This window comes from Silurus aristotelis, assembly GCF_946808225.1.
Source record: "Silurus aristotelis genome assembly, chromosome: 10".
Classification (NCBI taxonomy): domain Eukaryota; kingdom Metazoa; phylum Chordata; class Actinopteri; order Siluriformes; family Siluridae; genus Silurus; species Silurus aristotelis.
In genome coordinates, this window is record NC_139583.1 from 11,177,046 (window position 1) to 11,198,707 (window position 21,662).

The 21,662-nt window shown below is 36.0% G+C and overlaps 2 protein-coding genes across 4 annotated transcripts in view; both read right to left on the minus strand.

Moving 5' to 3' along the window:
• Positions 1 to 734: 734 nt before the first annotated feature.
• On the minus strand, positions 735 to 13,272 carry mlc1 (modulator of VRAC current 1). 3 transcript variants are annotated; one of them, XM_083551968.1, is made up of 12 exons: positions 13,114 to 13,270; positions 11,188 to 11,468; positions 10,910 to 10,999; positions 10,779 to 10,832; positions 9,098 to 9,199; positions 8,821 to 8,922; positions 8,509 to 8,577; positions 7,331 to 7,447; positions 5,917 to 5,973; positions 5,613 to 5,735; positions 3,713 to 3,871; positions 735 to 3,400 (listed from the first exon to the last, which is right to left on the minus strand). In XM_083551968.1, exons 2-12 carry the CDS (start codon positions 11,422 to 11,424, stop codon positions 3,323 to 3,325), a joined length of 1,188 nt encoding a protein of 395 aa, XP_083408094.1. In that variant the 5' UTR covers positions 11,425 to 11,468; positions 13,114 to 13,270; the 3' UTR covers positions 735 to 3,322. The 3 variants fall into 3 exon arrangements, with proteins under 3 accessions (XP_083408094.1, XP_083408095.1, XP_083408093.1); XM_083551969.1 differs by having other exon boundaries at positions 1,302 to 3,397; positions 13,114 to 13,272; XM_083551967.1 differs by lacking the exon at positions 13,114 to 13,270 and having other exon boundaries at positions 1,302 to 3,400; positions 11,188 to 11,507.
• Positions 13,273 to 15,934: 2,662 nt separating this feature from the next.
• Positions 15,935 to 21,662, minus strand: part of btbd11b (BTB (POZ) domain containing 11b) — a 65,871-nt gene continuing 60,143 nt past the window's right edge. The window contains exons 14-17 of the mRNA XM_083551890.1: positions 21,449 to 21,530; positions 20,799 to 20,867; positions 20,606 to 20,719; positions 15,935 to 17,074 (exon numbers count right to left, since the gene is read on the minus strand). Of these exons, the coding sequence (XP_083408016.1) occupies positions 16,865 to 17,074; positions 20,606 to 20,719; positions 20,799 to 20,867; positions 21,449 to 21,530 (475 nt within the window). The 3' untranslated portion in view covers positions 15,935 to 16,864. The remainder of the gene's footprint in view (positions 17,075 to 20,605; positions 20,720 to 20,798; positions 20,868 to 21,448; positions 21,531 to 21,662) is intronic.

Here is a 21,662-nt window from a genome sequence, read left to right on the forward strand (position 1 = left end):
AAGATAAACATTAATGTAATTAAGATATATTTTTGTTTAAGAGATTATATGTTATCGATTTATTTATTTATATGTAATGATTAATGTGACCCAAATTGTGTTCACAGCAAAATATGTGTGTTCACAGCAGTGTTTATAGTGTATCCAGTCATGTAATAAAGAAAGTACTCACTCTCTGTATTCTATGGTTTTATTTTTCAAAAGATAATAAAAACCATCTTGTAGCATTAGTTAAATTAAACCTCAGATGAACAACACAATTTAAAGTATTCGTGTTCCAGGTGACTTTATCTGTCTTATATTATTGTTGAGTAATTTTGTCCCACTCTTGTTTACAATGTTACTTTAGTTCAATGAAGTTTTTGAGCATTATGTGTATCGACAGCATTCTTAATATCCTGCTACAGCATTTCAATTGGGTTTAGATCTGGATTTTTCACCTGTGCCATTGCATTGCCATGATTTTATTCTTTTTGCAGACATTTTGTTGTAGATTTGCTGATGTGCTTGGGATCATTTCTTTTTTGCATGACCCAATTTCAGCCAAGCTTTAGCTAGAATACTTTGATATACAGAAAAGGTCATGGTCAACTTAAATGACTGCAAGTTGCTGAGGTATTGTGGCTAAAAAACAAGCCCAGATCATCACCCCTCCATTACCATGCTTGACAGCTGGTATTAGGCGTTTGTGCTGAAATGCTGTTTTTGGTTTTTGGCAAATATGACACTGTGCATTATGGCCAGACATCTCAATTAATGCCTTATATGTTATTCATGCCTTATATTGTTCCAGAGGTCTTGTTGTTTGTTCAGACGCAACTTTGCAAATCTGAACCATGCTGCCATGTTCTCTTTAGAGAGAAGACACTTTTTTCCTGGCAACCCTTCCAAACAAACCATGCTTGTTCTTTTTTTTTTCTAATTGTGCTGTCATGAACTTTCACAGGCCTGCAGATTCTGAAATGTAACTTTCGGTTTTTCACAAAATCTCTGACCATTGCACTAGCATTATTGTCTGCATTAGGGGTATACTTCAATTTTCACTCATGGCTTCTCAATTGTGGCTTTTTTCTTGTAAAAAAAAAGTCATCTGTTGTTAATCTGAGGTTAAATTTACTTAATTTAACACGTGGTAAGGACCAAATGATTTATACTATGATGTTTAAAACCATACAATTCAAACAAGTTCTTCTTTCTTTCTCCTATGACCACATGTCAAATTTGTTAATTGTGGTTCTGTAGAATTAATCCAGCACACTAAATATACATGGGTTAAATCACATAAATTAATCAAAGCCTTATTACATCATGTTCTGTTTTATTATACAGACTAATTATACATATATTTTGTTTCAAATTATACAGAACTCAAATATTAAAATTCAGTCATTAGACTTTTGTGCATCTGAATATATTCTATAATACCTAGACACTTTCAAACTCTTAGATTGTCACTCTTCCAGCTCAACCATGGGTTAAACCCAGGCTGTTCTTTACAAATTAGTCCAAAGTGTAACTAAATTAAATCCCATTGGCCCAAAGCCATTTTCCCTGCATAATGTGATTAAAAATAACCCAATTAGGTGGGTGAAACTGCCCAATAATTTTTGTCTTGTCTGCTGCTGTAGTTTGTCTTTATAGAGAGACAGTCATTACGCTGTTTTAGTCTGGTCACATAAAATACAGAGAAGCAGGCCCCCGCCTTCGACTGCTGCCCCCGCGACCCGGATTACGGATAAGCGGGAGAAAATGAATGAAAGAATGAATAAACTGTCCCACATCTCAATGACTGATAAGCATATTGATGCAAGCCTGGACTTTTTATTTTCATTAAAAAAGATGGCTACATAAATTGTCAACTTGATGTATTAGGAATGCTTTTAAAAAAAATAAAAATAAACGGTAGAAACTGCTTGTGTTGCATAGAGGTGTCTTAGGGTTGTAGACATTAGGGGTGTAACGGTACACAAGATTCATGGTTCGGTACGTACCTCAGTTTTTAAGTCTGTTCGGTTAAATTTCTTTTAGGAGGAAGAAATGCAAAACAAAATTGCTTGTCGTTTTTTATTAATGCAGTTTATTATTTTAACATTTATGATCATCAACATTTGAACAGTTGACATTTTTAAAACAATTTTAAATGTAATGCCTGCTTGATTAAATAACATAAAATATATATATATTTTTTATTAAATAGAATAATTCTAATTAATGCAATATTATTTTTATTATATTGATTAAATTGAGCACAATGTGTGTGTGTGTGCATGTGTGTGTGTGTGTGTGTGTGTGTGTGTGTGTGTGTGTGTGTGTGTGTGTGTGTGTGTGTGTGTGTGTGTGTGTGTGTTTTACATTTAATATTACATTTTCTAAAGATATGACTTACTTGACTGTTCTGCTTAATTCAGCATACTTTAACAAATGTCTTCATTCCTTCCATCTACAGTATCATCCATCCACTCCCTCGATATGCAGAATTGACAGGATTTTCCCCTTTTAATATACAAATCTTTTTTCAGGTACGGAGGGTGTAGGCACAGTGACACTGCGCTAACTCTAGTTCCTTTCCTATACCCCTGGCGTTGTTGTGTATGTTTACAAGTTTGATAATAGTAATAAAAAAATGTGCTCAAAGTGCGAGGTGAAAACTAAACAAACTTGCGGTCAACCACTTAATACAATCCTGAGGGATTGTAACTATGTTCCACAACAAAAAAGTATTGCATCCGGAATGTGTGTACTAAACCGAAAGCCCTGTACCGTAAAATTTCAGTACGAATACCGTTACACCCCTAGCAGACATATAACGTAAATGTAGTCAGTAGTTTCCTACATTTATGCATGCTATATAGCAATAGCTGGAATCTAAAGTTTAAGTAAATTCCTTGACGAGTGTTTTCTTATTTTAATATAAATCCAGGCTTATATAAATGCATACATCATTAGTGTTTTTCTTCTGTTAAAGCCCCAACAATCTCAGCTAATTTCTTTTACAAAATTCTGAACAGTCATGATGATGATTCTTTTTACATGACCAGCTATATGGTCATTGCCTGCTTTTAAATCCTTGATACCTTTGTATTTTTAACACAAATACTCTATGCAATAAATGGCATTATCTCCTATGACAAGGGCACACTGACAAATTCATGAACCATTACCGACCTCCTCCTCCTTCTTTGTCATGTCCTCCTCCAGTTTCCCATGTTTGTGTGCTCTCTTTTTTAACTTATCCTTTCATTACCCTCACCTTCCAATGTCCTCCTCCACTCACATTTATTTTTTATTTCTAGTTTGTTCTCTTTACTCCCTGTGCTTGTGCTCACTGGGCCATTTGCACTACCACTGCCTTCCAGGCCTTCTCTTTGTCAAACTCTTGCAGTGTGCCACAGGATCCCTGCTGATAGGAAAGAGTAGAAAAAGAGGTACACATAAAAATGTGCGATTTATGTGTCAATGAAAATAGTTCCCAATGCTGATTCTTGTTTTATTCTGCAACTTTCTGTTTATGGTTTTGGTAAAAAAAAAAAAAAAAAAATAGCAGAGAATAAAGCTTTCAATTGTCTTAACAAAAGAACATTGATCAGGAAATTAGCAAGAATGGGACAAATAGATAAAGTAATTCAGTAATGCATCATTTTTCCCTTTGTCAATGAGTCAATGTTGTTTCATTCAGTGTTGACATCTACAAATAGATGTAGTGTGGTACTACCTCATACTGGTGTGGATCCAGTTGATTGTCATCCCACTCTGATGCTCTCATACGCAGCTGACCCTTATAAGAGGCACAGTGTACCACAGTGGCCAGCGTTAGGCCTGCCTGAACCAGCAGCAGCACCATCAGAATCAACAGGAGGATGTCATATGATTGCTGTATGCACACACACGCACACACACACACACACACACACACACACACACACACACACACACACACACACACACACACAATTAATAATTTATGACACTGCATTTTTTAAATGACATTTTAACAGCTGATCTCATAACCTCACACGGCCAAAAAGAAAAATACAGTGTGACTCTTCGAATCTACCTGGAGAAATATTCAGTATTTACTTATTGGTTTATTAAGGTTATAAGTGAAATTTATTTAAGTAAAGTAAATAAAGTCAATAATTAAAGTCAATAAAGTTCAAAACCAACCGTATTATCATGGTCAACACAAATGTCATTTACATTTTTATTTTCCAGTGTGATAAAAAAAAACAGTACAAAATACAAAATGTACACTAATACAAAATCCTAAATATCTACAGAATACACAGCACTTAAGCACTTAAGAGATTCTGATGTCTAATGTCAAAGATAATTTGCAAATTTGCAAAACAACCATTCCATTTGTTTCCAAACAGTATATGATTGAATAGTAAGTTAATGTAAACTATTAAGTCATTCACTGTGCATCCTGAGCAAATATAAACATTTCCTACAGTCTATCTCAGTTGCTTTAGGGCTTTCTCAAATCATCCTTAATATTTGCAAACCATTAAGTGCATTCTCAAAACTAATTGTACAAGCAGCACAATACATAGGATTTCTTGCAAAAGTCTGTATTTTTCTCACAATCAATTAAATAAATGTACTAAATCATTTGCAATTTGATCAAAGCAACAAGAAATGTTTCTATTATGAGCACAACTGATTTAACGATGTGGAGGTTGAACAAGAATTTAATTTCTGATCTGAGAAACACTCCAAAGCAATTGAGAAAAACTGTAAACTGTTTAAGGAAAAGCTACAAACAGAGAAATTCTGGTACATAAAGGTAAAGTTATTATAATGATTCCAATGTTCAATGCAAAATTCAAGACAAATCATTTGATAGATAGATAGATAGATAGATAGATAGATAGATAGATAGATAGATAGATAGATAGATAGATAGATAGATAGATAGATAGATAGATAGATAGATAGATAGATAGATAGATAGATAGATAGATAAATGTAAACAATACTTTCAAAATACTTTAATGGATATTTAGCCATCAAACTGACAGATAACTGACAAGTAACTATAAATATAAACATTTTAATTTCATGGTTTCTCTGTAGTTACTGAGTTCCTGAACAATTAAAGTAATAACATAAGATTATCAATTCACTGAATCCTTGGTTTTAGAAAGCAACAATTTTTCCTAAACATTGCAACATATTTGAAGGTGTTAAGAATTTTTATTGTCTCATAATAAATGAGCCAATTACAAAACATATTTAAGTATTATGTTTTATTTATTGATTTATTTATTTATTTTTATAAAGATATTTGTTAGCTTTATTTTTGTTTAAATAATGACCAGTTATTATACCACCCTGTTTTGTTATTTTATTACATTGTCAAAATGTTTTTTATTTTAACAAAACCAATGCTTTTGTCACTTTTTAAACAGATTTTTTTCTATTATGCTAATTATTAAAGCTGTGAATGCCAGGTCCTGCAGGTGAAGTGCATAATAAACTGAGCAATCGTCAAATTCTCTGATGAATTTGCCCTTTGCTGCTGATGAAATATTGTGAAATGCATGCACTGTCATAAATATGCATTTTTCCAATTTTTTTTTACTTTGTTTGGTGACTGGAAATTGACTCACCTTGGCTATGGGAACCTCATGCTGGAAGATCTCAATAAAACTCAACACACTGTTAGACAAAAAGCCAGAGGCAGAGAACAGCAGTGGTGATGTGACACTGCTGATGGCAATCAATGTCTCCACCTGCAGCAGAGTTAGAAAGAGTGAGAGACAGCCAGACAGACAGAAAGACCGTAAAAAGGAGAAGTAGAAGAAGAGACATGGCAGAATAAAGATGAGTTGCAGAGTTTTTGTGTACCTTCCTTTTTGAGCAGACAGACATATAGGCTAAGGTAATGAGCATGGGGAAGTTATGATAACTCACCAGGCATTTTTTGGGGTATTCTGACACCACATGACTGGCTATGGCACTCGGGAAACACTTCAAAAGAGAATTTTAAGAAAACAGGCAGTGTGTAATATTCCTCTGGGACAATTATGTTAATGTACAGTCATTGCTATAAATATCAGCACCCTTGCAATTCTTTTAGAAAATGCAACCCTTCTCTCAACAAATTATTGCAGTTGCAAATGTTTTGGTACTTATTATTTTGGTACCCTAAGTGGTCAGAAATCTGATAAAATTCCCCACAAAACCCAAAAGATTTACTTGACAAACTTAGTGGCACCCGTAAGTTATATTTGGTAGCACCCCTTTGGAAAAAATAACTGAAATCAATCGCTTCCCATAATCATGAATGAGTTTCTTACACTACTTTGATTGGAATTTTGGACCACTCTTCTTTTTCAAAATGCTCCAGGTCATTCACATTTTGGAATGTGTTTTGGGTCATTGTCCTGTTGGAAGACTTATGACCTCTGGTGGAGACGCAGCTTTCTGACACTGGCCACTACGTTGCACCCCAAAATTCTTTGGTATACAGATTTCCTGATATCATTCAAACAGTCAAGGCATTCAGTGCCAAAAGTAGCAAAGCAACCCCAAAACATATTTGAACCTCCACTATGTTTGACTGTAGGTGCTGTGTTCTTTTCTGTGAAGGCCTCATTTCTTTTTCTGTAAACAGTGCTATGATGTCCTTTACCAAAAAGCTCTACTTTTGTCTCATTTGTCCACAGTATGTTCTACGAGAAGAATTGTGGTTTTGTCACATAAGTTTTGGCAAATTTCAGTCTTTTTTTATGCCTTTGTGTCAGCAATGGTGTCCTCCTGGGTCTCCTACCATAGCATCCCTTTTCATTCAGATGGTGGCGGATAGTGCGAGCTGACACTGTTGTACCCTGTGTTTTCAGATCAGCTTGAATTTGTTTGGAAGTTAATCAGGGCTGAGCCTTGAGATTGTTCATGTTTTTCCACAATTTTTTCTCTCAAATCCACAGACAACTCTTTACACTTGTGTGACACACAACACGAAGGTTGAGTCAACTGTTGCAAGTGTGATTATTATATTGCCCACACATGTTACTTGCCACAGGTGTGTCTAAATACAAATTACAGGAGCATCAAATGCTTGAAAGCAAACATTTCTTACAATTTTTCTTCTCGTTTTTTTTTTTCTCGTCTTCATTCTTTTTGCAGTGCAAACAAAAACAATAAGCATGTGAATACCAAAACATTTGCAATTGGAACAATTGCAAGAGCTGTTGAGAAGTGTTGCATTTTCTAACATAATTACAAAGGTGCCAATATTTTTGGCCATAACACTAAGTCTGATAAGACTGTGATATTTTGTATTTATAAAAATAACAGACTTATACAATTCTTAAAGGAGACTTACAGCCACAAGAATCCAGAAAAATGTCACAGAGATGTAAGGCCCTGGGAGCAGTGCATCCATGTTAAGGGCAATAATACCACCGAATACTGCAGAGATCCCAAGTATCACCTCTATCACCTACAGAACACATAATGCTTGTCGGACACAAATACAAAAAAAAACAATATGGCACAATATAGACTTAAATCTAAAAACAAAAAAAAGGAAACTTTTGAACTTTTTTAACTAGATCGTGGATCTTTTTATCTAGTGGTTCTCATCTAGTGGTTCTAGTCATTCAGATGATTGTAAACATTGTAAACAATTGACTGTAAATTTTACAACAATGTACAGGCAGTAGGGTTATCAATAAAGCACAATAGCTTCTAAGTAAATAACAGAAAAAAGCATAATGGCAGAAAGTACTATACTATCTAATGTGACATAACACCTAGTACCTAGTTCATTTGTTCATTTAGCTGAGGCTTTAAAAGGAAATTGGTGAAGAAATTGGTTTTTACTGAGATTTAAACACATAACCTCTTAATTTGTAAATCAAAGCCTTAACCACTAAGCCACCACAACTAGCTGTGAAAAACAAGTTGCTGCGAATACTGTAAAATGTACAGTATTTTTTTTCTCACAGTTCAGTCATGGCCATGACATCTAAAAAACATATATGGCTATGGAATTATATATACATCCTTCTTTCACATTCTTCTTTCAGTCAGTCACTTAGAGTTGCACTAACCATTTGTGGGTGTCTGTTAGGATATATAGATGTAGAATGGGGCAGGTAATCCTTTTTTTAGAATGTTATGTAGCTCTGTGATGTAGTACAAAAATCAGTTTTAAAAGATGTGGTATCTGGTTTCACGTTCCTTGGAATAAGCAAGTGTGTAAAACCATCTTCCCTAGTTGGGAGCTATCATGTGATAGGTTAGAGATGGCTAGTGGGAATCCATGATGATATTAGAAATAAATTTGGATGGAAAAAAACAATGAAGAACTGAGAACCCCTCTATAAACATGTCCAACATTGTTACAGGAAGTGACTACAGTCATCAGTCATCAGTCATCACATATTTATTAAATAAAATTGTTTAAAATACAACAATTTAAAAACTTTAATTTATTCTTTTTGTTAATTATAATATCTCTATATCCATCTATTTATTCATATTCAGAAAGTGACTCACAGCATAAGCTTTGAGAAGACGTGAAGGAAATTTAGGAGGAATCACAGCCACAGGGCCATTATATCCTTGCTGAAGAAAAAGAAGTAATGTAATAAATTATAGATCTTTGTATTATGTAATATAGATTTTATTATTGAATGTATTATACTTGTCCTTATGTAATAATTTAGTAATTTAATATATAATATAATATAATATAATATAATATAATATAATATAATATAATATAATATAATATAATATAATATAATATAATATAATATAATATAATATAATCACAAGACCTCATCACAATTCATACCACACACACACCTTGCTGTGGCTGCAGCAATCCTCTACGGAGCGAGCTGACAGGATGACAGTACTGGCCATGAGGGCTTCTAGCAGAGTAAGCAGGATCAGGTTAAAGTTGATCTGGCCACAAGAACAGGAACCATTATTGTGCTAGTATTAATACTAATAACAATACCAATAATAAAACGTTTAATTTGTGATTTCTCATTATCATTGAGGCTTTACAAAAATGTTTAGTAAATTATCATATTATCTTATGATGAACATAACATTTAGGTGAATGTAACCTACTCACGTTGATGGCTGATGGGCTAAGAACCAGCTTGCAGCCAAACCATACTAGGCATGTGGTTGTCACAGCAAATGTGGACACGTAGACCAGTTGAAAATCCGACACCTACAATTACATGACACCATTTTTGACTCGTTTTGTATATTTTGTCTATACCACTAGTGTCCTTTTTATATAGTAGAATGTAGCTGCCAATGCAGCAAAATAAGCAATATGTTATATACATACATAAAACTATGTATTAAAAATTAATTGCAAACTCATACAAATCTGAACTAACATACTGATACTGGAATATATTGTGTACCTAACTTTTAAAAAGAAATATTTATTATTATTATTAATTCATTCATTTTCTACCGCTTATCCATAATTCAGGTCGCGGGGGCAGCAGTCTAAGCAGGCCCCCGCCTTCGACTGCTGCCCAATCCTCACAGCACCATCCCTTGCGGTCCCTCCTGCAGGTGGTGAGCCCAAGGGAAGGCGCCCCTACGTCACGGACCTTGATATTTCCCTCGTAAGGGACCCCCGGAGCATAGAGGGTTAAGGGCCTTGCTCAAGGGCCCAAGAGCGGCAGCTTGGCGATACCGGGGCTTGAACCCCAGACCTTCCGATCGGCAACCCAGCGCCTTAACCGCTGGAGCCACCGCTCCCCCTATTATTATTATTATTATTATTATTATTATTATTATTATTATTATTATATTTTTTTTTTTTTTTTTTTTTTTTTTTTTTTTTTTTATTATTATTATTATTTATTTATTTATTTATTTTTATTATTATTTTTTTTTTTTACCAAGGCATTTTACTGCCAAAGGTTTCACTTTAGTTTACACTGAGGTCTTACATGCATATCACAGCACTACTTAATACTGAAATCTGTTTGCTCTGATGATGTTGCGTATTTTCTATTTGAATCAACAGCCACTTTGTCAGTAGTTTTGACTGTAATTTAAATCACAGATTTATGTTAATATGCTTTTGGTAATACAATAAAGGTTCTAACAGGTATGGAAAGAACCACCATTGTCAGAACTTTCAGTAAAAGTCATCAGTTTTCCATCACAGGAGAGTCTTCAGGACAGATGATACATTCTGGGAATTTTTGGGCAATTGTTTGTCTAAATAAGTTCATGAGGAAAAAAAGAATGTTTACAAAATGTTTATAGCCACTATAACATAATTGATAATGGTGGCTAACTCTTTTCTAAAGTAGCTTTGGCCTTCAAATCCAAAACTGTGCGAGAAGATCCTGTTCACACAAACACAAACAGCTAAAGTATGATTTTTGTGTTATGCTGTTATTTAAAGTAAATCAACTTTTAAATGATAAGAGCATCCAGCCCCCCTAAGTATTTTTCTAATACCTCATGTTGCCAAAATTTTTTTTAATCAATTCAAGATTGATTCATGTTCACAATTCACACTTCAGCTTGGTATAATTTAATAAACCAGTTATGCTTATTCAGTTAAAAATAAAAAAATTACAGTTTCTTCGTCAGGTTTCAAAATATTTGATATTTCCAGCATGGTCAGGAACAAGAATAATAATGAAATTGAAAACTTTTAACCTTAAGGTTTTGCTCAGTTGCTGCCAATGTTTGTATATTGTATTAAAAATATAAATCTGGAGGAACAGCAGATTTTGTAATAAAATTCACACCCCTCAGCCTTGTATACTTACTGCAACTCGCCAGTTTGTGGCGATGGCGAAGCTCACTGCTGCAGCTGGGATACTCTGCAAAAGAATTCACAGCCTTACATTAGTTTTGCCTAAAGATGTACAGTTTTGTGTGTTGTGTAGAACACACTTACCGCTCCAGCTGCACAACGTAAGTAGTCCATTGCATCAGGAAACACATTGCCCAGGTAAAGAGAGAAACCTGCTGTGATCAGCAGACTACACTGAAAATCATATTCATGCAAATTCATATTCACACCACACACACACACACACACACACACACACACACACACACACACACACACACACACACACACACACACACACACACAAATTAAGTTAATTGCCCCTTAGGCTAAGCAGAAATAGTAGTGTGATCAGAAATGATGACAAAGCCATGAGCTCTCACCCCTATAAGGATGCTGTATAGCCAGGCTCGGTAACTGAAACATGGATGTAACGGCTCAGCCTGGTCCAACTCTAAATCACTGGCTCTCACATCCACTATGTAGCTGTCCCTTTCCACTCTGTCCCTCTCTCTGTCCAGCCGTCGACCCAGTGTGCCACCGCCACTTGCTCGCTCCAGGGTGGGAATATGAGTGTAGCTAAACTCCTCCCGTGCAGACTCATCCTCCCTCTGCATCATGCTTTACTACTTTGGCCTTCAAATCCAAACTATGGGAGAAGATCCTGTTCAATTGGGAAACATGCATATTTCACAGAAATTATTTGAGTCATTGATGGTCATTTGATTTGATTTGAAAGCCTTGTCATTAAGCACTTATGGATCAGAGGAGAGAAAACAGTCCAAACACATAAACACTATTATGTAAAGTTTTTATAATTTAACATTCGGGCCATTTGCTATTACAATCTATAATTAGCATTTTGTTATCATTGATTGTCCTTAAGATGTACTTCAGCTCCAGTGAAATTTATTTGTTTGGATGACTCTGAAAGGCATGTCTCACACTATATAAATGCATGTCAGAGCACAAAAACAATTCCTGTATAATTTCTCTCAGGTCGTTTATACAAGATTGTGTCCCATCTTGTAAAGAGAATGTCTATAGACCTTTTAATGTCTAAATATTTTCATCATTCTTCAGTGGAAGAAGATTAAAAACACCAAAACGCACATTAAAGAAAAAGAATTAATTTAGTCAGGATGGTGGCCAAAAACCTAAAGGTCATTCTGACAGACTTAATACTTCTATATTTGAAATAGAAAAGCCTGCCAGATAGACAGTCATATCATTGATATGCCAGGAATTAGGCCTTTATGGTAGAAAATCTGGGCAGTAATAATTTCTTAATAAGGCAGATTTGAAAATGTTGTGGTCTAATATGAAAACTGCAGCTTGAACAGTTGCAGTATGTGTGGAAATTAGGCACTTCTGTCCATTATCAAATGCTTTATCTGGATTAAGTAAATAAATAAAATAAAATAGAGAGATTTTTAAGGAACATCTGCTTAAGTGCACCCAAGGCCTCAAACAGGGTTTAGAGGTAAACATTCTAAAGTGGCCCATTCAGAGCCCTGACAGCGACACTCCCCATCTAAGATGACATTCAGCTTGAGAAGGTCCTTAGAGATCACTGCAAATCCATGTGTGTTATTCTGTAGCATCATACTCAAAAAGTGTTAATTGCTTTTAAGAGTGCTTCAACAAAGCACTGAAGCTAAAGTGCATATACAAATTAAATGTGATGGTTCTATCTTTTTAGTGTTTATGAAACCATTTCTTTTTTTTATTATTAAGTGTTTGCTCTAGATTAATAGGAAAATGTAATATAATACTTTTTAGAGCATGATGGTAGCATTTAGAAAACATGTACGGTAGGTGTCTGTATGCACTGTGTATTGTAATTCAACCCTAAAATTCATATTCATAATTATTGGATATACTATATATTTTACCTAAAATAAAAGCCAAAAACGTTAATGATATTAATCTCCAACATAAAAAAAGTACTGGAATCCTGTACATAAGAGCTAAATGTTTTTAAGATTTTGGTGATGTCACCATCTAGTCCATTTTCTGATCTTTTTTTAAGGATGGAGCATTGTAACAAATCAGATTACAGAGGTTTTACAGTGATCTGCATGCTGATCAAAGATACGTGACAGAAATAGGATGAGAGCCTGAATCCTGGAAGGAAACACATGTTGGCACCGACTCATTAAGGTGCACAAAAACAAGCACCCCCCTTCCACCACTTCCCTTCTCCCCTGTTCTTTTCTATTGTATTTGTATCATCAGCCCCACTGTTTCTCATTCCCCAGACCCGTCTGATCTATTTATTCCTGTCTTTCTTCATGTCTTACACTCACCTGTTCAGCTTCGTGCTGTTCCAGTTTATATCAGCCCACCAACTGTCGTTCAGGCATACCCATGGCATTCAGGCTCGTCGGTCTGCTGGTAGTCTTAACAAAATCCTCCTCTCACCATTCTCCCCTCCTCCCCCACTTCTCTCGTCCTCTCTCACTATCCCTCTGAAACTTTTGGAGCAGTTAAAAAGAGTAGAACAAAAAAGTTGAGTGTGTGGCTGTGCCAAGCTGTCTGTGTGCCAGAAAGGGACAAGCACTGAATGCCAATGAAGAGAGGAGAGATAGAGGAAGGGGGGGAAAAAAGGGATTGGGCTCAAAGCAGGGGGTGTACGGCACAAAAACTCATGCTGCCCTACACAACTCAGTGAGAGCACTCACACAAATAAAAAAACCCTGCTGTACAGCACTTAAATATACAAATGTTCTTACATGTAAATGAAAGCATACACTGCAACACACAGACTACCATAATGTGGATTCATATGTATACATTTTACTTTTAGTGGCAATCTTGTCTCTTCTCTGTTCACTACTGGCTTCCAGAGAGAGAACAAATGATCCAGTAAAGCTGGCTGTCCCACTGTGCCTTAGAAATGCCTTGAGTAAAGGCACTGATGACAATCACATGTTCCACACTGTCTCATCAAGCAGCCTGGTGGGGTTCATGCAGCTTCATCTAAAGCAGTCACCTGGTCATACTTGGCTGGTGCTGTTTTGCTGGGGAATGTAGTTTGGGTGAGACATGAGAAAAAGATAAAAAGAGATCAAGTTTGCATGCTTTACACAACAGTACAGTTTCAGTTCACCATTGTCCTTGAATGGTTGGTATCCATGGATACTATTTGAACAACTCCCACTATTTCCCCCTTCCCCACATTCCTCTGTCCCCCCAAATGTAGTACACACGTTTGTTTTAATATCCTTGTGAGGACGTTCCATTGACATAATTGAAGTAATGTAGCTGAAGAACTTAAAAAAGCCTAAATCTAATCCTAAAAAGAGAGAGAGAGAGAGAGAGAGAGAGAGAGAGAGAGAGAGAGAGAGAGAGAGAGAGAGAGAGAAATGGTCAATCACTGTAGGCTGCTCTTTTTTATTTTATTCTCACAATTTTTTTTTTTCATAATTTCTTTTCTTAGAATCTTTTTTGAGTATGTTTAATTCTCAACAGTATGCTGGTTTGCCTCGTCAAAAATGCCACTCATCCTCTGATTACATCCTGTACTTGTCCACTGAGTCAGCTTCCTGGGGTAAAACTTGTAGGGAGTTGTATCATGAGGTCTGGAATATAATTTATAAGTGCAATGGCAGCTTGGCAGAACATCTGATAAAGCTTGTAATAAAACTGTAATATTTATAAGCACTAAAATTCCCAGGAATCGATTTTCACATAAAATGTTCATTAGTGAAAAAAGCCACTTACACGTATTTCATCTAAGGTCAAACTGTAAATCCAGCATTTTAGCATTTTGAAACAATGGCATTTTGATTCATTGTGTCAATACATTATAGGCCCATGTAACACAGAGTAGGGTTTGGAGAACCTCGGGGGCTGTGAATAGTCATGGGAATATCATACAGGAATATCATACTCATTAGTAAAATGGTAATGTGTTAAATTATTGGGGTAGTTAGTTCCCTGGTCACTTGAATTGAATGGGTTTAGACCAAATGTCAATACTCATTAACAGCTTTGCATATAAATCATGACAAGTTAGACCTAATGCGTTCTCTTAGTGGAAAGTTCAGGATTAAAATTTATTGTATAAACATTTAGGAACATACTGTAATATTTAAATAATGAGCCTAATATGTAATAATGCATTGAGGGAGTCCACAGAATTCATTGTACACTTGAAAGCAAAAAACAGTTTAAGAACCCTAGAATAGGGTTATTTTCATACATAAAATATTCAAGGTGTACAGGTAACAACATTTCCTACATCAGAGCTTGTTTCATCCTTTGTTTGCTGCTGTAGTTCCTCTTCAGTGAAGAGATGATGTAAGAAGTATTATTGTAGTTGATGCACTCATTGATGTGAAGTGTATTGACCATGTGTTCCTCATTCCAGCAGCACAGAGAACAATGCCTTTCTGTTCTTTTACTACTGCAAATCTGTTTCTTTCTGTGTCTCCACTTTGTGGCGCTCTTTGTATAAACTCTTTTATTATGCAGACTTAATTTTTCTTACTTTTTTCGCTCACTTCAGCAGACATTTATGTCTACTGTGGAATAAGATTTGCACCAATGTCATTTACACATATCTCTATATAAACATGGTTAGAATATTATTATTTATTTTGCTAATTTTACTGCTAGTCATGAGAAGATTTGGATGAATTCATAGTGCTGTGTGTGGTGTTGTTGCGATTAACAATACACTGGAAAGAAATTCTTTTCCATGAATGTCTGGTTTGCTTAGATTAAAGCGTGGCTGTTTGTGAACTCGCTGCAGGCAAGGTGCAGTCAACTATCGCAGTCAGCCACTACTCAGAATCTGAAAAAGAGATCCAACAAAACAACTCAGCAATTCCCATTCAGTAGTGCAATTCATTCTGCACTGTAAAGTGTCCTTAAAACCCAACTGCGGGTTTACATATAAAATGACTTAAAGCGCAGACATGAGTATTTTTTGTATTAATCTTTATAAAGAAAAGGATTTAGTCACAGAAAGATTTCCACAAAGTTGCACAAACTTCATGAGAAGACACACAACATATTGCAGGCACCTACTGAGTTGAGGATCTCGTTCCAGGACCTCAGGAACAAAAATATTCACAGCTACAGCTTTCTAACCCCATGCTCATAATAGGATTCGTCCTCTTCTTTTTCTAACACAAACTACTCCACGTACACAAACCTAACACTGATAAAAAGACAAATAAAAACAAATAAAAAATACATGCTCCTCCACATTTACATCTGTTTACTAATTTTCTAATTTTGTACATATATGGTGAGTGGGGAAATCTGTTATATACATATAATTACAGGTGGAGCAAGATCTCCATATGAGAGATTTACACTGTATATTTACAAAAATATCTGTATTTTATTTAAGCTATGTCCTCTTGCTATACAGATGACAGTTTGCAATAATAAAGGCACACACTTTCACAATGTAGAGCTGAGTGGAAGCAAGTATATGAGTTAGGCATGCCATAGAACATCTATAAAGATGACTAATAGTCTGATGGCCAGTTATAATGTATATATTTTATTGTATAACTCTATTACCTATTACTGTAATTATTATTGCCATGTTAGTGTGCGTGTGGTTCTTGGATGGCGATGGTGGCACTTTCAAGAAGCCTCTGATACTGTATGCAGATTTATAAAAGCTTTATAGTACTTATGAGGTGGAGTTTTCTATCATAATTCGCAAAAGGTACAATATTTTTCTTTCTTTTACTGCAGTTTTCTAGTACTACAATAACAATAATCTGAAAATATGTATTGAGCCGCAAGGTGTCTTGGCAAATAGATCTAAAATGAGAAACCTAATGGCAAAAATCAATGAAGCTGCTTATCAAATGGCTCCTAACAGGAAGTTATTTACCACCTGCTGAGATCCTGTTAATATTTTCCCCATTAAATTATTTAATATGCCTGCTGATTTAGCCAGTGCACGCACCGAGTACTGCTACACTAACAAACAGAACACGCATTTAAGCTACCTGCGATATAGCATTGGACAAAATGCACACTTTCAGTGCCATGAGCTTCAAACATTTCAGAGCAGCAAATGTCATAGTCTTAAACTATAGAGCCCTTGGATGATGACAAGTGAATGGAGTGGATTCGGCTGGCCAGAGTCCTCTCCAGGGCATGAAGCAGGTCATGGCCTGTGCTCTCCACCGGAGTGTCATACAGAAGCTGCTTGAATGGCTCCAGTTCAATCAACACCACCATGTTCTTCAGGAAGTAGCCCTCAATGTAGGACAAGAGCTCTGGTGCCTCCAGGAACTTATGAGAGACAAAACAATTAGGATAATATGCAGAGTTTTGTTTATGCTTGTGTAGTCAGTATTTCCTAGACAAATTGTGTACATCAGTATTTAAATCTCAAATACAACTACAGATTTAAGTGCTATTCAGAAGTCACAGTCTTATGTTTTTTTCTTGCATTGAAACAGAGTTGCACCCTTAAACAAAATGAAATTATTTATTAATAAAATGATGAATTATGTTCAAATTAAGCTGCAAGCATTAGCAGGGACTCATTCAGCTTGTATTTCAAATTGAGAATAATGATAGGAAAACCAAATTGTTATGTTATATACAGCCAGAAGTATGTTGACCCATGACCATCACATCCACTTGTGCTTTATGAACATCCCATTCTTTATTTACTCTTATGGGAAGCCTTTTCCCTGAAAATGTGGGAATTTGTGCTCCTTCAGCCACAAAAGCATTAGTAAAGCCAGGCACTGATGTGACACGGTCTAGGGTGAAGTCAGAGTTCAAATGCATCCAAAAGATGTGGTTCAGTGGGGTTAAGGTCAGGGATCTATGCAGGCCACTCAACTTCTTCCACTTAAACCTTGTCTCAAACAATTGGCCTTGTTTTGTGCACAGGGGCAGTGTCATGCTGGAATAGGTTTGGGCCTCTTATTTCCAGTAAAAAGAAATTAAAATTCTACAGCTGACAAAGATATACGTACGAATGCTGTTCATAGACTTCAGTTCAGCATTCAAGACAATCATCAGAATCAGAACCAGAAAAGGTTTCATTGCTATGTACAGCAAAGGGTTCAGCAAAGAGCACTTTACAGTACTAGGAATTTGTCTTAGTCTCAGGTGCAAACATATACACAGATACGAAATGTGTACACAGTTTTTGAAACTATTGTAAATTATATTAAAATCCGGTATACAGAAAGTGGCTTTGCATGAGAAGTAGTGCAATTTAGAATGTAAAAGTAAAATCCCTCAGCACCTGATTGAGAAGCTGAGCCTACTGTGCCTGAACACCTTCCTATGCAACTGGATCTTGGACTTCCTGACTGGAAGACCTCAGTTAGTCTGGATTAGGTCCCTCAGTGCTGTGTGCTCAGCCCACTGCTGTTTACTCTGCCGACTCACAACCCGACCATGGTGGGTCTCATCAGCAAGAACAATGAGTCAGCATACAGAGAGGAGGTGAAACAGTTAACAACAACCTAAATATACAGCCAACAACCTGTTTCTGAACCAAAAGAGATGGTTGTTGACTTTAGGAGAGCACAGAGCAGCCATTCTCCACTGATCATCGATGGATCTTCCGTGGAGATCGTCAAGAACATGAAAAATTCTTGGTGTTCATCTGGCAGAGATCTTCACTTGGTCACTTAACACCAGCTCTATCACCAAGAAAGCCCAGCAGCATCTCTACTTTCTGAGGAAAGCCCATCTCACTCCCCCCCATCCTGACCACGTTCCACAGAGGGACCCTAGAGAGCATCCTGAACAGCTGCATCGCTGCCTGGTTTGGGAACTGCACTGGCTCTGATCGCAAGACCCTATAGAAAGTAGACTATGCAACAGTTTTTCCCTTAAGCCATCAGGCTTCATAACACACAGAATTGAACTGGAACTGAAACTCACACAGACACACTCACTCAACTGTGTGTTACTGAGCTGCTACAAATTTGAACTCAACACACTTATACTATTTTACACATCCATGTCTTCAGCACCACCCATATCATATTATTATTTTATTATAACTAAATAACTGTTTACATGATGGTTTTTGCACATTCATTTGACTGCTGCTGTTGTTGTTTTGCCAACCTTTTGTTTACATGTTGTGCTTATTTGCACACTGTACTGTATTATATACAGTAGATTTACTTTTATTTATTTATTTGTCCTACACTGTCTTGTGTTGTCTGTTTGCACTGTCTTTGTCTTGCATTGTTTGCACCAGGTTGCACAAGATGCACTTTATGTGGCTAGGACATCTTACTTTAGTCCTTAGCCCTGTGCTCTTTTATGAAGCTCTAAGTTGTTTTATGTTGTTTTATGTAGCACCAAGGTTCTGAAGGAACGCTGTCTCATTTCACTGTGTTCTGCGTCAGCTATGTATGGTTGAAATGACAATAAAAGCTTCTTGACTGGACTTAACTTACATTATTTACAAAAAAATGCTTTTATCTTATCAGAAGAACCACATTTGGATGTGATGGTCAATTTTCCTCATACTGCTGCCCATTTAATGTAAAGAAAAGCACATTTTCAGAAATGTGATCATTACAATTTGGACTATACTTAAAGAAGTATATTAGCAACAATGGCGTGCGGTCAGGGCCAGTAAGGCCTTCACTGCTTTTCTAAACACTATCAGAAGCACTGACCTACAGTTAAAAACATAAAATCTAATATTTGTTCCATGAAATTGTATTACTTTGTTCCCAAAAGTTTATTCTCTTAATTTCATAGCATTTCTACACTGTTTCCGGTACATGTATGTGGATGTTAGATTTTTTGTCCAATTAGATTTTAGCCTCTATGTGCTGCCATGTCAATCTAATCTGCCCAGGGCCTTCAAAGTCTGTCCTGCTGGCCATTTTATCATAGAAAATAATATCAATGATTTTGTTTCTTTAACCAGATTTTATATTCGCCTCACAGGGCAGCTAGCTGGCCCAGAATAGTGTCAGCATTTTTCCGTCCTCTGATTGGTTGGTCAGAGGGAAACTTTTACAGCCAAATTCGACTGGCAAAACACGTATGTAGCACACTGAACACATTAATACATCTGAGTTAGACTTTTTTGAGTTAGACTTTTACTGTACGCCTACGGAGAAAGAGAAATGTATTTGATCTCGGACATACTTAAAAATAAGTTTTCCAGAAAAGCTAGACATCATGAGGAGAGGTCGGCCAACCCTGAAGCTAGCTAGCTTGTCCCAGCATGGAAAAGGGTTTGTTCTAGACTTCCAGACCAGTGAATACGAGCCTCTGGATTACAGCCTCTGAGGAGCGGTGGAAATTATAAGTGTGCATCTCTGGTGAGTAGGTTGGATTTTATTTACATTTTTATGTTTTTGTCACGTTATTAGAAAAATATTGATTCTGTATTCACCATCCATATGTGAAATGCCTCTTTCTCTGTAATGCCACATGTTGTTATATTGGGTTTTTGTATAGTATTGTTGGTTTCTATAATTGCGAAGTGATCGTGGTGGTATTAAGAGGTGGATTAAGTCAGGTAAGTCCCCACTGAAGGCCCATGTACCAAATACACGACCCGCCACTGATTAGCAATATGTTACTGTGACTTCTGCATTAGTTTATTTCAATGCTTGTCAACTTATCATATACATTTCATGCTGTTTTTATTTATTTCCCCCTTTTTTCATGTGCTTTGCAAAAATATGAATAAAAAGAAAAAGGTGGTTACCCACAAAAAGATTTTCATAAAACTACTGGACTTAATTTGCCAACTCTGAATATGGTTTGACCTGGTGACAAAAAGTCTAAAAGTTTGTTAAAAGATAACAGTTTCCATACTTTAGCATGGTTGTAGATCTCTACACAGGTCTCGGTATTGATATTCTTGGAGCAGATAATCTCGCAGTGCCTCTGTAGTGCCTCCAGCTGGAAAAACTTAGCCGCAGACAAAAGCTGATGGACAAGAGTGTTGATTAAAACATGACGTCACGTGGATTTACAAGTGCAAAGAAGTGTGAAGAAAAGGACTTACATCCATAACCTCAGTGTTCCTGATGTGTAGTGTATCAGTTCCACCGTAGTACAGATACTGCATCACCAACTATAAGCAAAGCATAATTAATGTCACATAGAGATCCAGTGCATTATGATAGCCTTTTGACTATTTACACTCATGTTGTGTATGTGTTTACTACTGCCAGATAATTTAATACTTCTATACCAGTGAGGGGGAAAAAAAGTGCAATACGTACTCAAAATTCTTGCATTTACTTTGAAAGCAGGGTTGTGTCTGAGTTAAATACATAGTTTTATCTTTTTAAGTGTTTGTACAATAAGCTCTAAATCTGTATAACACATCTGTTCATATGAAAGTATTGGTGTCATAAATAACCAATGTACAGTTCAAATGTTCATTTCCTTACTTTATTGCTACAGTGCTGCAAAGTTGGTAAAAGTTTTTAAATCACATTATATTGTATATTTCTATATAATGTAGTCATTTATATGCTAGATGTTCCCACATTCACATGCAGGCTTTAAGTTCTCTGCTCAGAAGGGAAAACATGTCCAAAATATTTCCCATATTAATCACACATATACTACAGATATGGTTAATAAAGGCTCAGTTCAACAATGTAATTTATATTTGTTAAAGCAAAAAAAGAAAGAAAAATAACAAACCTGGAATACATTATATTTCACATTGCTAATTTCAATGCAGGTGTTCTCTGTTGCTGGTCTGTTTGCTAGTAGAGATTTATACCTTTATGGAAGAAAAGCAGATGGAAATATATGTTGCATATAAACAATTTGATTTGACTTAACAGAAAATCACGACACGCATATTATAGACATAATGCATTTTAAGGCAGATGTTTGCTTTAACTGCAGATTA

Excerpts from the sequence above, each read along its gene's own strand:
- mlc1 (XM_083551968.1), bottom strand. The coding sequence starts at position 11,424 with ATGATGCAGAGGGAGGATGAGTCTGCACGGGAGGAGTTTAGCTACACT. Across the intron at positions 11,000-11,187 it reads TATACAGCATCCTTATAGGG|TGTAGTCTGCTGATCACAGC; the intron begins GTGAGAGCTCAT and ends TATGATTTTCAG. Across the intron at positions 5,974-7,330 it reads TTTTCTGGATTCTTGTGGCT|TGTTTCCCGAGTGCCATAGC; the intron begins GTAAGTCTCCTT and ends TCTCTTTTGAAG.